Consider the following 14,522-nt stretch of genomic DNA (forward strand, 5'->3'; position numbering starts at 1 on the left):
AGCTTCTATAATTTATTTTGAACTACCCTCGATGCGACATGGTCTAGGTCGTAATCAATTTAATCTTTTCTAAACCTAGTTCCATGCTTCCAAAGTATCACTATGCATTTATCATGGATCGAGGCGGACTGTGCAGTTATATCCCCCCAAATAATTTTGCTTCCATTTTGAATTTTGTAGCCAAATCCCTACTAGCAAACAACTTTCTAGGATTCAGTGGTCAATAACCATACCACCTCCATTAAAGAATATGCTCCGCAGTCGCTCTTTATTCGTTATATTATTTGTATTTTATATAATTTGACGTTAAAATTCTATTTTAAGAGCAACAAGTTTTTAAACCCTTGTCTTCAATGTATTTTTACCCTGAAGAATTAAGCGATCAAACTAAACTATAAACGAACTAAAACAGCCATGAGCCTTAAAGTTTCGGCTTGGCTAGAATCTTCTCCAATTTTTCATACAAACGATCAATTTCATCATTAAATCTTTTCGCTATGGTAAATCGTTTGGATTTAAGTGTTGGAGTTAGTAATCCATTATCTGGAGTGAATAATTGCGAATGAAGTTGAATTCCTTTGACCTGAAATAATGACAGAAATAAGATGAGGTGAAATAAAACTACAGAAGAAAATTATCGAGTAAAAACCTGTTCAAACGACGCCAACTTTGCTTCCTTTCCTCTGGAGATGATGTCATTCAGAATCATGACATTGACAGCCTGAAGTTTGAAGTAATAGAAAGTACAAGCGTTTGAATGCAATGAAAAATATGTGGAATTTCTATGTTAATGTGGTACCGTATCCTGACATAATTCCTCAAAACCTTCGTTAATGTTATTGTTTTTGGCCCATTTTGTAAGAATTTCTTCATCAGAAACAATGATTCCAACAAGAAATGACTAAATATCGGAAAGATTACATTAATTTATTCTTATTTTTATCAAAAAAATCAAAGCCAAAAATTTCAAGTGAATAAATATTCCAAATAAATGCAAGTACATTTTCATCAATTTTTACTGAACAAACACATTTCCTGACGGGCAAATCAAGAGCACTTTTTTATTTCAAATCTCAACCCATAAGAAAGTTAGTGAATTGAGACGAATTTTGATCTCAACAGTAAGCAAAAGATAACGTAATTTTTTATTGCAAATCCAAATCTCAAAAATTAAGAACCAAATCAAAATTTCAAGCAAAGTTCACAGCCATGCAGAACAACTCGCCCCAGTACCTTAAGACTAGAACCGTGAACAAAAGCTTGAGCGACGAAAGGACATTTGATGTAAACATTTTCAATTTTATCAGGAGAAATATATTCGCCCTAAAAGACACAATCACAAATAAGATAAATAAAAACAACAAAATATATAATGGTTGCTATCATTTATGTTTTATAAACCTGCGACAACTTGAAAATACATTTTTTTCGACCAATTATTTTAAGCGTTCCATTCTATAAAACAAAAACAGAAACATTATGAGCACCTCACCACATACTTAATCATTAAGTAAAAGATAATGTACACTATATTTGCATGAAAGTACGATAATACAAAAAAATTGTTCATGATGACAAAATATTTTTCCTATCGTTTCCTTCTTAGAGAAATAAAATTAATATTAATATATTATAATAAATTATAATAAATTTCTTTCAAAGGAACTTGCTTCGTATTTGGTGTAAAATTCTTGAAGTCAAATGTCTGTTTTTAGTTATCATCTTCCTGAATTCGCTTACAGATAATGTCTTAGCAAAAATTAACAACCAGTTAACGTCATTTTTCCCACATTAATTTCGATAACAACAAAAAAACATTATTTTACATCCTTTGCTACTATGTAACTTCAACTGACCTGTTTCCATTCTCCTACATCACCTGTATGCAACCAGCCATCATCATCTAACATTTCAGATGTTTTGTCAGGATTTTAAGATATCCCTTGAAGACATTTGGACCATAGACACATATCTTAAAACAAAAATCATTCTTTCAATGCACAATCGTAACATAACATTAGCAAAGTAGAAAATAAAAACAAGATTCGTTACTTCGCCTTGATTGTTTGAAGTAAAATAGTTCATTTCTGGTACATCAACAAGTTTCACATAGTTACAGGCACTAGGTGATCCAACGTGACCTATAGGTACATACATGGATAAAATATAGTCACCTGTTGGTATAGACATGTATAAGATAGGGTCACTTATAAGTATACAGATGGATAAAATATGTTGAAAAATTCCTAGTGAGTTATTCACTCTATATTGTGTAAAATACTTAGGAAAACATTGTACCATTATTAATTAGAAATGATTACAAAACCTGGACATGACTACAATAATAGCGCTATCAACTGCAGGGCCTGGTACCTACGTAGATAATATGAATGGGGTTTATAGGTAATTGTGACAATCTAACAATAGAGATGAACATTAAGTGTTCGCTTTTAGCTCATTTTCTAGGATATTATAGTTCATTGTACATAAATAAAAGATGACAAAACACTTCAAATCAACTATTCAGACCCAGGCCCCAGGCAACCTTACTTAGGTCTTAATGTCTTAATATTGACTTTCTCAACGTTTACAATATTACATTTTAAATGAAGTACCACAGAAGTGTTCATACGGAAATACGTAGTACCTGGTGAAAGATCAAGTTTATTTGTCAGAGAAACAAGTGCTGTAGACTCAGTCTGACCATAACCTTCAAAAATCTTAATACAAAGAGAAATAAGATGTAACCATGGTAACACAGTTGAAACGTGATGTCATAAATAAATACGAACCAAACATCCAAGAACGACTCTTAAAAACTCTAAAACTTTACCATCAATAGGAGCAGCACCTGTGAGAATGACATTTACATTTCCACCTAAAATTGCCTGTAAAGAAGAAAGTTGTCAGTTAGTTTCAATACCAGTCCCCCGAAAGAATGACGGCGAGTGCCGGTGCAGCGAAATGTAATTTACAATTCATTGGCCAGGTGAGAGTAAAACAATTAGCGGGAAATATAAGGAAAATCACTAATCTTAATATCATTGAAACATGATAATAGCTTTTTTAATGAAACGAATGAAGTGTTTTACGAGTATAAAAATGTTGACGTAACGGGGCCTCATCGGTGACGTAACGGGCTCTTACCTGTGACGAAGTAAGCCCCCACCAGTGAAGTAAATGGCCCTCACGGGTGACGTAACAGATAGTCACCGGTGACGTAACAGCCTGTCCGTTTCGTACCTGAATTTTATGAAAAACTATTTTGTCCCACAAAGTATTTTTGGAGATTTGACCTCTACAGTGAAAATAAATATATTTAGATTTTCATAATGGTCTTAAAGCTATTTCATTCACTGTTGAATACTTTTTCAAGTCCGCTCTCTTCGACTCAAAAGCCTTGTAAAACAGCCATTTTTTTAAGCCACTGCTGCTTTCAATATTTGATATAACCTGCAGAATTAAAATCACAGACAAATGAGCACAACAAATCTTTCACACAAACAAACAACGATTGTCTACATTGAATAACCTTATCGTAAAGACGGTTTAACAAACGAGGAACTGAAGCGAAGAATGTCGGCCTAAAAAATTAATCACACATCATATTGTATGATTTACAGTGATCCACAACAAGTGAATGAATTTCAAGAGAATTACCTCAATAACTGGATGTCATCCAAAAGAAGTTTCACATCACCACGAAAGAACCCAGCTCGACCTCCAGCACAGCAAATAATCATCTACAAATGACGACGGCGTAATACAAAAATCTGTAGCTTAAAAGTACAACTTAAACCAGGAAGTAAAATATTTTTTAGTTACCATAACAAGTCTCTCGTACATTTGAGGAAGCGGAAGATGGGATATGTGAACAAAGCTTGAATCCACTGGGTAGCCGTTCTAAAGACGAAAGTATGGAGAAATTGAAACAAAAGAACACAGCAAAGATACTATCTTCATTTTACTAAACCTTCTCAAAATGTATAAAAGTTGCAACGAGGCAGGATATCATGTTCTTGTTGCTCAACATCACTCCCTTTGGTTGTCCTAAAAATAAACGTCATAACCAAAGTTCAATATACGTACCACTGGTGAAACTACACAAGAGAATTACCTGGGGGTACGACTCCTAAAATCAGGGGCGGATCATAGATTCGCGGCAACCCTCTCCACGCCTTCCCCCCGACTACCATATTTAGAAAAATACTCAAAAAAATAATTATTTACAAAAATGCTAATATTTACATACAATGTTTCAGCAAAAGCGCTTTAAACGAAATATATTTTCTACGATTTTCTTGCAATGACGAATCGTTATGACCATGTTGTTCCATTAAATGAAAGCTTTACTTCCTTCGAAAAAATTACTTTGCTTTTTGCAGGTGCTCTCATAACCGTGTAGCTCCTGGTGATAGCAAATTACTCCCTATTTTCATCCGTCCCAAGGTAAAACTACACATAAATCTTACCTGTGGTACCACTTGTGAAACAAATTGTGTAAACATCGTCAGGTTTAGTAGGCTGAAATAATTACGCCCTACTTTCATTCGCCCCAAGGTAAAACTACACATAAATCTTACCCGTGGTACCACTTGTGAAACAAATTGTGTAAACATCGTCAGGTTTAGCAGGCTGAAATAATTCACCACAAAATCCCATTATTTTGAACAAATACATAATTTTTAAAATAAAAAAGAATTTTTATAATATACTTGAGTTTAGGACATTGATGAGCTGACTCCAATAATATTGGCAGCTTGTTCTCATCACACACAAATAAAGAGCACATGTTATTTTAAAATATATTCTCAATCATTATGAGTTAAGCCTGGGCCACACTATCGTCTATATTGACGAAAACGAAAACTAAACGAAAATTGTGCACTAAAAATGCATGCCAGACATCATTTTGCATCATAAGATACTTGTAAAGCCAAACTTTGGGGCACAAGCGTTGGCAAGCTTTTGACGGATTAGAAAAAATGGCGATCTCTAAAAGAAAAGGATTACTTCTTCTTAAGGAAAAGTTACTGCTTTTTCAAATACCAATAAAAGTGTCGCAACCATTTCCAATTCGTCTCGTCAGTGGCAGCAACACCACTAGCTCTTCTAAGATCATATCTGTACTTTTGTACCGCATGAATGGAATCAAATGGACAGACCAATTTTTAATGATAGTGTCAACTGTAAAATGTTTTAAAAATAATGGAATGCATGATTTGATCTAAAATGTGTGTCGGCGGACTATCAATAATACTTCACTATCCCACGCCAAAGTCCGTACTTTATTAATCTATCTAAAACTACCCTAGCAAAGTGATTTCTTTCTGTTCCTCGAGTCCTTATAATCCTGGTGACTTTTATCATACAAAATTGGTTTTTCTCGCATCAGATTTATCAAACCCTCTTTGCCACTCCGCCTTTGTTTCGAGCAATAAAGTCTGATATTTCAGCCAATAGGTATGCGTTTTCTTGACGAAAAAGGTCAAAACTTCAACTCTTCTAATATGCACAAAAACGAAATTTTCGTCGAGTTTTCGTTCAAGATTTTTGTTGTGGCAATTTTCGTTCTAATTTTCGTCGATATGGACGATAGTGTGGCCTAGGCTTAAATCTAACATGCATTTGTCGATTTAGCAAACGTCATTAGAAAAATAGAAACTTTGTACAATAGACAGGAACATTCTTCTCGGTTAAACACGGATAACGGATAGATCAAAATCTCGACAAAATAAGCCACCTATTCAAATATCTCATTGAAGTTATTGGGGATTCTGTGAAATATAAAGTTTAATAAAGGTAATGTTATATAAGTTAAGATATATTTTGATGAATTTAAATTTCTTTTGTTCTCCTTAAAACAATTATGAATATAATCACACAACGGTTAATTGTCGTCTGTGATGTCCAAGATGTAATATAAAACACAAATTCTCCTTGACTTATGTTCATCAAATACAATAAGTTCTTCTTTTGTTCAGGAATGGTTGTAAATTGTAGCCTTCATGTTGTATTTCTACACTAAATTATGTTAAAATACCCTTGGGGCTGAAACATACTAGACAGTCGCTTTAGTCAGGCGTCCAAAGCGAATTGATGCGCACGCGTCAGTCGCTTCAACGCCACCACAGCATTTAACGTGGCGTTCATTGAACATGGCGAAAATTTCAGTTTGTTGCAGACACAGACATGACTCCAAACTTTTATTTTGAGCCTTTATTATAGCTACTAGTAGATGTAACATTTACTCAGTACAAACTACTACAGAGAAAAGTATAATGCGGAAGTTAAAACACGCAAATATGACCATAGCCCATTACGCGTGTATCGTGGACAATCTTATTCTGTGCGTTTAGGTTGTGCATTAGGGTTCCAGTTTGTAGCTCCTATTGTCCTTATTTGATAAGTCATATAAAAACTGAAAGATTCCAATGTGAATTCACTATACATTGCCCTCGTTTTCCAAGGTATTATCTATAAATTCCGTATGATGCTTATAACAGGGAATATGATATGCATTTAAGAAGTTAAAATTTATCTATTGGCCAATCAGTGTAAAGCGACTAAAGCGACCAATGTCAAAAGTTCAACATGTTGAACTTTCAAAGTGACTAGCTGACGCGATTACGCTACTAGCTTAATAACCACGCAAAGCTGTAGTTTTAGACGCGCATCGAAAGCCATTGCCTAGTGTCTTTCAGCCTTAAGTCTATATTGTTAATGAAATGGCTTCCTTGAATATTCACAGGTAAATTTAAACTTCACGACGGAAATGGTTATTTGTTATGGCACTTAAAGTTTATGGAGAAATAATCATTAATGAAGTTTGATGAAATGAAAAAATGTAAGTTGTCTTAATTTCAATTAATGTGTCGCAAATTTTTAAATTTCTCATAACTTATCGTTTTATCTAAGGGTGAATTAATAAAAATCAACTGTAATAACACATTTGCACCATCATTTGCTTATATAATATTCAGTGGCGTAGCTAGTGAAAAACATTTGGTCGGGCTCACGAGGCGCCACCATGGTTGGCGCCGAGCGAGAAAATTTTCCGAATTTAGACTCCCTGGAACGTCGGAAACGGCTATCTTAGAAAGCAAATGCGTGATATTTATGCAGGAAATAGAACCATTTTGGTTAATTTAAATTGCCGAAGGAATTTATAGTAAAGCAGAGAAACAGTTCAAAAATAGTTGCAGATATGTGATTTATTTTCTCAACACCACATACATAAATAGATACCTATGTACATCTTGTAAAGAAACTTTGACAAAAGAACCGAAAAAGGCTCAGATTCGTCATCAACAACTATTAAAAGTTGACAAAAACCCATTTATCTTTAACAGTTTTACAACTTCTGGAATACTAGATTGAAAATGGAACTGAAAAATATATTTCAATAGTTCATCGCATGAATCACGGTGAAAGTCTTTATCTCTGTAAATAAAACAAAGTCGGCTAACTAGCATTGGTATGTCAAACATATCACCATAAACCTCCTTTAGAAGATTTATCTTTTCTGAGGGCACTTCACCTTTCCACATCTTAAACACCCTAGGGTTAACAAGGTCTAAAAATCTAAAACGCTCCATATCCTGAAATCACTCAGTCAGCATAGTCACAATTGTGTCAAGAATTTCAAAATACATTTGTTTGTAATTATGCCATTGGTCATACCTGGTTACTGGTGGTCCCACTTTCTCAACAGCCAGGTTGTACACCTGACAATATACTGTATCATTTCTCAGAGAAGCAACAAAGGCCTCGAATCTCTCAACCCTACTCACTCCATAATGAAAGTCAGTGTCCTTGTCTTGCAAGATAAAATAAACTTTGGATGACTGCTCAAGAATTCTCTGGAAAACAAGTACCAAGAAACAAAACAAGAAGCCATTAAGGTAGCCAAGTAAACCAGTAACCTTACTTAACGTTTCATCATCCCAACCTATTGGATTATCAGTAAGATTTTCAAATATGTCTATCAGTTTCTCATAGTTAGAATGTAAGACATTGATGACATAAGCCCTATAATACCATCTTGTGTCACCAGGACTAGGAAACTCAAGCCTATGGGATGATAGTAAAGCTTTTCTTTCGGGGGGAATTGCTAGTAAAGGTGCAGAAAGCACTAATATTAACAATGAAATGGAGGATGCAGCTTGACATAATACTAGATTTAGTCTATGGGCAGCATAGTGAACAAATTGAGCATAAGGATAATCCTGCTGAACTTGAGCTTGAACACCATTGAGATGACCAGACATAACAGATGCACTATCATAAGTCTGTCCAATAAATTTCTCTTTCACATTATTATATTGACTTAACTTACCCTTAACCACTGATGATATAGCAGTTGCAGTCCTATCACAACTAACATCAACAAACCCAAGCTGTCTTTCAATGACACTTTTCCCTTTGTCCATTCGAACAATTACACTCAATTGTTCTTTGGTAGAAACATCAGTTGCCTCATCGACCTGTATACTTAAGAAAGTGCAGCAATCTATTTCCTTTAAAATCTCATCCTCTATTATCTTATCAAGACAATCAATCAAATCATTCTGAATATCAGGAGAGACTCCAGTAAACCGCCCTCCCTCAGCACGGTGGGTTTCAGCAAGCCTGCCATGTTATTGCCTTTCAAAAACAGAATCCATCTTGGCAAAACTTTCAAGTAGCTCTCTATAATTTCCTCTATTCATGCTGCTACTAGATTCATCATGCCCCCTAAATGCAAGCTCTTGCCTAGACAAGTATAAAACAGCTTCTGTTATGGTTTTCAACATTTCCCTGTTTTGCCTTACCTCTTCGTTATGACGCTGAATCTCCTCACGTCTAGCTTGTGACATGAGACAGTCGACACGAGGCTGAAAACCGTAGGTCTTCCAGGTCTTGTAAGCACCCAAGTGCGATTTTGCCTTCTCATGCTTCTTACAATTGGATAGGAAATTCTTCATGTTTTTGAATCCCGTCTGCGTCCATGAAGATGACGATCCAGGGCAAAACAAAAGACAAGGCCAACAGAACAATGAATTCTTTTCTGAGCTACCTACCACAAAGCCAATCTATCTTCGAGTACCAACTTTCCTGAAAGCTTCTATTGCCTGTAGTCGCTTGTAAATTTGGAATTGGCCGCTGCTTTACGAGTATATTTTGCTCGCCTGATTGTCGAACAGAAAATGGTTTCTTTTGTAGTTCACTTATTATATCGATTTCATCAGCCGAAGCCATTGTAATGTAAGTTATCACGATTTCCGAACGTATATTTCGAAAGCTCAAAATTCAAGTCACGCTTTTGAAAATGAGCCCGACTATGCGCATTTGAGTTTGCTCGGTTGCTGTCAACCAATCAGATTGCAGATAATCCCACTATAGATTTTACAACTTGGTCGGGCCGGATTTTTCAGAGCCCGACTAAACTGCGTAATGCCTGGCACTAGAAATGCACTAGTCATTGTTGCTAAGTAACGTTTAAAAATATGATAATTTTGCTAATAACGACGCAATTTGACAAATATTACCCTAATAGACTGTGGATTATTCCAAAAAGAGTTGTAGAATTTAAAATTTTCGCAAATCCAATTTTAAAGAAAACAAATTTTTCATTTTTGGGAAAATATTTGGTCGGGCTGGGCCCGACCAGCCCGACCGCTAGATACGCCACTGATAATATTATATTGTGATGAACTTGGATGAAATTAAATGGTCTTCTCCAACAATACATTTCTGAGTTTTACGCTTTCTAAATAAAACATTTTTAAAATTTTTGTAATAACTCAAGAAATATAGCTCCTTGTCTAGCTCCTTTTAATACGCCTCTACATGAAGTACACACATACATTGTCCTTATCACGTGCTAGCTAATAATCTTTTATAGTTAAGTGTCTGTCAATCATATGTATCACTAAAGGTCAATTTATGTGAATGTATTCCAATTTTCCTTAATAATTAATGATTTTCGTTATAGGGCAACGTTGTTAAATGACGATGAAAAACGATGGTGTGTTTATGGAGTTGTACTTAATCATGTTTTGATCCCAGCTGTTCGACCTTACCTGGAAAATAATATTTTAAATGAGTATGATGGACTAAAGCAATCTCATAATATTCATGTTCAAACGATTCACAACTTTCCTTTATCAAAATATTCCCCCCGCGATCTACATTATAAAAATATCAACAATAATGAAACAAAGGATAGGAAAAACTTTGATTATAAAATTACATCACATGTCGACTTTGGAAAACTTTTCCTTCAAAACCACATGGCAAATTTCAACAATTACGATTGTTGTGACGCATCAGCAGTGCTTAATTTACTAGAAAGGTTCCCAGTTACCCAAAACCTGGTCCAGAAAGGGGCGGAAATCCTTAGAAAAGATGGAGTTTCTTGGGCTAACTGCAATTTTCAGGATTTTGGTGAAACAGATTTTCGTCAGAAAATAGAAAATATGAAGCAACTTGTGAAGAAATTGAGTTTAGAAACTGAAGAAAAAGTCATGGATGATTTAAATTATTGGAAAGATCAAGGTATATTTATAATTATTATATCATTGTGTTGATTTTCTTGAATAATCTACAGTGTCGAGAATTGTGCCTCCAAATTTGTAGTCCTCGATAAGTCACAATCGATCAAAGTAAACCAAATAAAATCACGCAACAATAAAGTTTACAAAGATATATTAACTAGCAAAACTCTTTAAATAACAAGTACGTTCGTTACTGTATGGTACAATGGACTCCATCTCGGTCACATACGTCTCACAACTAACTCGCTTCTCTCACTCTCTCTCCCACTATCACTCCCTACTCTTGACGTCATTACTGATGTCGTATCTTTGCCGCTACCGCTGCATCCCTTGTCGGTCGTAGTATAAACGTTGCAGCCTTTGGACTGGAGCACGACTGAGATTGAATCTCCACTCAATCTTCTCTTCCGCCAGAAATGCATTAGATTTCTCGTCCCTTCTCACCTTTCTCAACCAACTGTCTGCAGCCTTGAAAGTCCTGGCCTTATTTGAATAGATAACATTAGGTCGAACCCGTCTTGCAATAAGTTTTCTCAGACTCCGAAGGAATTCGGTGAGTTCCATCAATCTTAACAGTTCGAGATATACTGCTCATGTTAAGCTGCATCCGTAAAGTACTAGGTACGCTTTCTTCTCCGCCTTTGCCTTTGTCCGATAACGGATTGGACTTGCAAAGTCTACCTCAACGACTTGAAACGGAGTTGTGCCTTGAGTTTTCGTCATTGGAAGGTTTCCTGGTGGTGGTTTTACATACGACTTTGCTCTGAACCTTACACACCCATAGCAATTGTGTAGTAGTTGCTTTACTAGTCTGCACACCTTGGGGACCCAAAATCATTCTCGCACCTTAGCCATAGTTATAATCACACCGCCAAGAAGTGTGCTGAGATGTGCTCTCTCAACTAACTTATCAGAGAACGTAGCGTTTCGTGATAGAAACACAGGCTAATCTCACTAAATCCGAACACAACATTCAAGGACTCCATTTCCATGAAGTTGAACGTCGAGCTCCAAACAATTTCCTTCGAATTCAGGATTTTGTTTTGCATCGTTTTGTGTTTTCTTGATACACCAAACTGCACTCTTCTTGACTTCACTTGTTATTAAAGGACCCTTCTTTGGACAGTCCATGGAACTGCTGCAGTTTTCTTTGAACCAGAGTATTCAAGCACATATTCTCAAAATCTTTCGGAGGTTAAACTTTTTTAACAGTTTTATGAAACAGTCGTCGTTCTTGGTTGAAATTGATGTAGCCAATACGTGTACACTTTTCTTAGGCTTCATCTCCTGCTCGACTTCAAATGTACATCAATTACTTGTTGCGGCGGCCACTTTAAAGGATCATTCAGCCACTCCGGACCGGTTTTCCAGAGTTCGTTTCCATTGATATTTCCAGCACGACTTCTCATGTCTGCCAGATTCTGTTTGGTGGGTACATAATGCTATTTTACACGAGCATGACTCTGTATTTTCACAACACTGTTTGAAACAAATTGGCGATACTCCCCACAACCCTTGATCCAGTAAAGTGCTACTGTGGAATCCAACCAGCAACGGATAGAGGTTACAACTCCCTCACTGTGGCAAACTTTACATTCGATAGCAAGTTAACGGTCATGTGTCCAGAAACCAATTCCAAGCGAGGTATAGACAGATCCCGTTTTGCCAACCTGAATATTGCACATACCAATCCCTGGGTTACTCCATTCTCCTGCTTAACAACTGCATATAGTGCTGCTGACACCCCGACTTTGCTTGCATCGCCAAAGGCACGAAGGGTGACGGCAGACACAGTTAGTTTATGCGGAGCTAAAGGTTGGGAAAGTTCGCAACTAGGTGGAAGTCCCGAATACCAATCATCCCAGCGTTTTTGTATGATATCGATAATTCACCATCCCATGAGCAACGAGCTTCGCATATTTCTCGAAAAATTATCTTGCCCATCAATGTCATTGGTGATACCCAACCAGGAGGGTCGGTCGTATATTTTTGCAAGTTGTGATAATGCACGTCTTCCTGAGCAGACGATTTCTTCGATTGCCGTTTGCACGCTATGAGTGTTTATATCTTTATCCCATTGAGGTCCCAATAGTTTAGCGAATGACTTCTCGTGTTGCTGGTCCGGTTTCGTAGACGTCATCTCTTTGCCTTCAGCCTTTGGCGCAGTTTCTAGCACGGCCTCATTCGAATGCCATTTGTGCAACTTGAAAGTGGCGTCTTGGAAGATCTCAATAGCTTGACTCCTCTTCTCAGCAACTTCTGAATTAGTCACTCCATCCATCATTACATCGTCAACGTAGAGATTTTTACGTATTTCGTCCATAAGGTTTGGGTTTGTTCCTTCCCAGGACATTAGATGTTCCATCAAATCACCATTGAGTAAAAAAGGAGAACATGTCAGACCAAACAGCGCCCTTGTGAACCGATACGTCTCCACGTCGTTGCTTCCAGGTGACTTCGAGTGAAATCTGTCTGATTTTGACTTGGAGAGACGTCTTTTCCAGGTCACCAGTGAGCAGAACTGGACAGAATCATGATCAAACGAGTATTGATCAGAGAAGGTTCTGCAGGAAGGGGCCCAGATTCAGGCAGTCATCGAGAGATGGTGAAATTCGTGATTCGCAAGCCGAAGCATTGTACACAATACGCAGCTTAGTTGTTTCGGCTGTGTCCTTCTCCACTGCTTTGTGCGGTATGTAGAACTCCTTTCCAATCACCTTTTGTGTTGCCTTTTCAATCACCCCGTTCTCAAGCTGTTGTGGAATGATGTCGTCATAGTCTTGGTACTGATTGCTTGCTTTAAGCCTTTTCACCAAGTTTTCCAAACGTCGACGATACAAAAGTTTTGCCGTAAAAGATGAAAGATTTGTAGTTGGTAAAATAGTTTTACTGCAAGAAGAAACTTTTGCCGTGACACTTGTGGGCTACCGTAACTATATCATACAACTCTACTTCTGCATTGTGTGATGTGAGAAGCATATCGATATGTTGATTTTTAATGTCACATGATTTAATGTTTGATGATTGATTAATTGAGCCGAGGCATAAGAGCTCTCGGCGCCAATGTCTATCAACGCGCGACATGTGATCTCATTTACCTTCACCACAACAACAGGAATTATGCTCTGGGCGCTGTCATAATCCGTCATTAACTTCTTATCGCCGGATGCCATGTTATCAGCTTTGCATTCCGCTTGCTCGCAAATGGAAGAGTAATGACGTTTGCCACAGTAACTGCACGCAATCTTACTTGGACATTCCGACGCAAGATTTTGTATGGTAGTTTTCTTCACGTTCAGAATTGTTTGTTACAGGATTCTTCTTCCCACTGATTTACAGCATCAGTTAATTTTATAAAATCCCAAGATTACCATAAAGGGTCATTGCGAGCCAAATCACCTCGAATTTCCGCTAATTTGTCGAGAGTCATAGATACGTTTCCGCTAATATTCCGTAATTTACCCATCGTCTCGAGTGCTTGCACTGAATGCGTCAATTCATCACAGAAGTTTGCTATTTTGCGCGGGTTAGTCCTCTGAATGGTAAATTGGTAATTCTAAAATTTCTTTCACAAAACGTTTGTCTATTTCAGATTCTTTGCCATGTTTATCGTTTATAGCCCTCGGGGGTGAAAGGGAGGGACTCGACTCGTTGCCTAACATTTGGTTCAAGGAGCTCTAGCAGATAAGTGAACTTTGTTATGGGCGTTAAGGACCTTTTATCGATTGCTTCGGAAAATTGTCCCCAGAATTTTGGCCAGTCAGTGAAGGAGCCAGCGAATTTTGCTATAACTAATTTTGGCAATTTAGCACTCGTTAAAGAAAAGGTTCTACATTTCTTAACTTCCGTTCTGGGTTTAGATACTGTAGTAAGTTCAGCTTGCATTTTTAGTCTTGTTTCATGCAGCAATGTTTCGCGTTTTAACTCTTCTTCGTGTGAAACAAGCTTTTCTGCTCGTGTTGCTTCTGCGAGGAATTTTTCGAA

The 14,522-nt window shown here is 36.9% G+C and overlaps 2 protein-coding genes and 1 pseudogene across 6 annotated transcripts in view; 1 reads left to right on the top strand and 2 right to left on the bottom strand.

The window, feature by feature from the left end:
* Positions 1-14,522, top strand: part of LOC124447743 — a 53,127-nt gene that overhangs the window by 8,977 nt on the left and 29,628 nt on the right. For all 3 annotated transcript variants that reach the window (XM_046998745.1, XM_046998746.1, XM_046998747.1), the window contains exons 2-3: positions 5,752-5,802; positions 6,752-6,847. In XM_046998745.1, the coding sequence (XP_046854701.1) occupies positions 6,846-6,847 (2 nt within the window). In that variant the 5' untranslated portion in view covers positions 5,752-5,802; positions 6,752-6,845. The remainder of the gene's footprint in view (positions 1-5,751; positions 5,803-6,751; positions 6,848-14,522) is intronic.
* Positions 242-5,070, bottom strand: LOC124449297 (annotated as a pseudogene).
* On the bottom strand, positions 7,005-9,311 carry LOC124447756. 3 transcript variants are annotated; one of them, XR_006948814.1, is made up of 3 exons: positions 7,684-9,311; positions 7,249-7,560; positions 7,005-7,072 (listed from the first exon to the last, which is right to left on the bottom strand). XR_006948814.1 is itself a non-coding variant. In XM_046998758.1 (3 exons), exons 1-3 carry the CDS (start codon positions 8,430-8,432, stop codon positions 7,308-7,310), a joined length of 615 nt encoding a protein of 204 aa, XP_046854714.1. In that variant the 5' UTR covers positions 8,433-9,311; the 3' UTR covers positions 7,005-7,307. The 3 variants fall into 3 exon arrangements, 2 of the variants coding, with proteins under 2 accessions (XP_046854714.1, XP_046854713.1); XM_046998758.1 differs by having other exon boundaries at positions 7,005-7,560; positions 7,684-7,951; positions 8,339-9,311; XM_046998757.1 differs by having other exon boundaries at positions 7,005-7,560.

Source organism: Xenia sp. Carnegie-2017, unplaced genomic scaffold, assembly GCF_021976095.1.
Source record: "Xenia sp. Carnegie-2017 unplaced genomic scaffold, XeniaSp_v1 HiC_scaffold_23, whole genome shotgun sequence".
Taxonomy (NCBI): Eukaryota; Metazoa; Cnidaria; class Anthozoa; order Malacalcyonacea; family Xeniidae; genus Xenia; species Xenia sp. Carnegie-2017.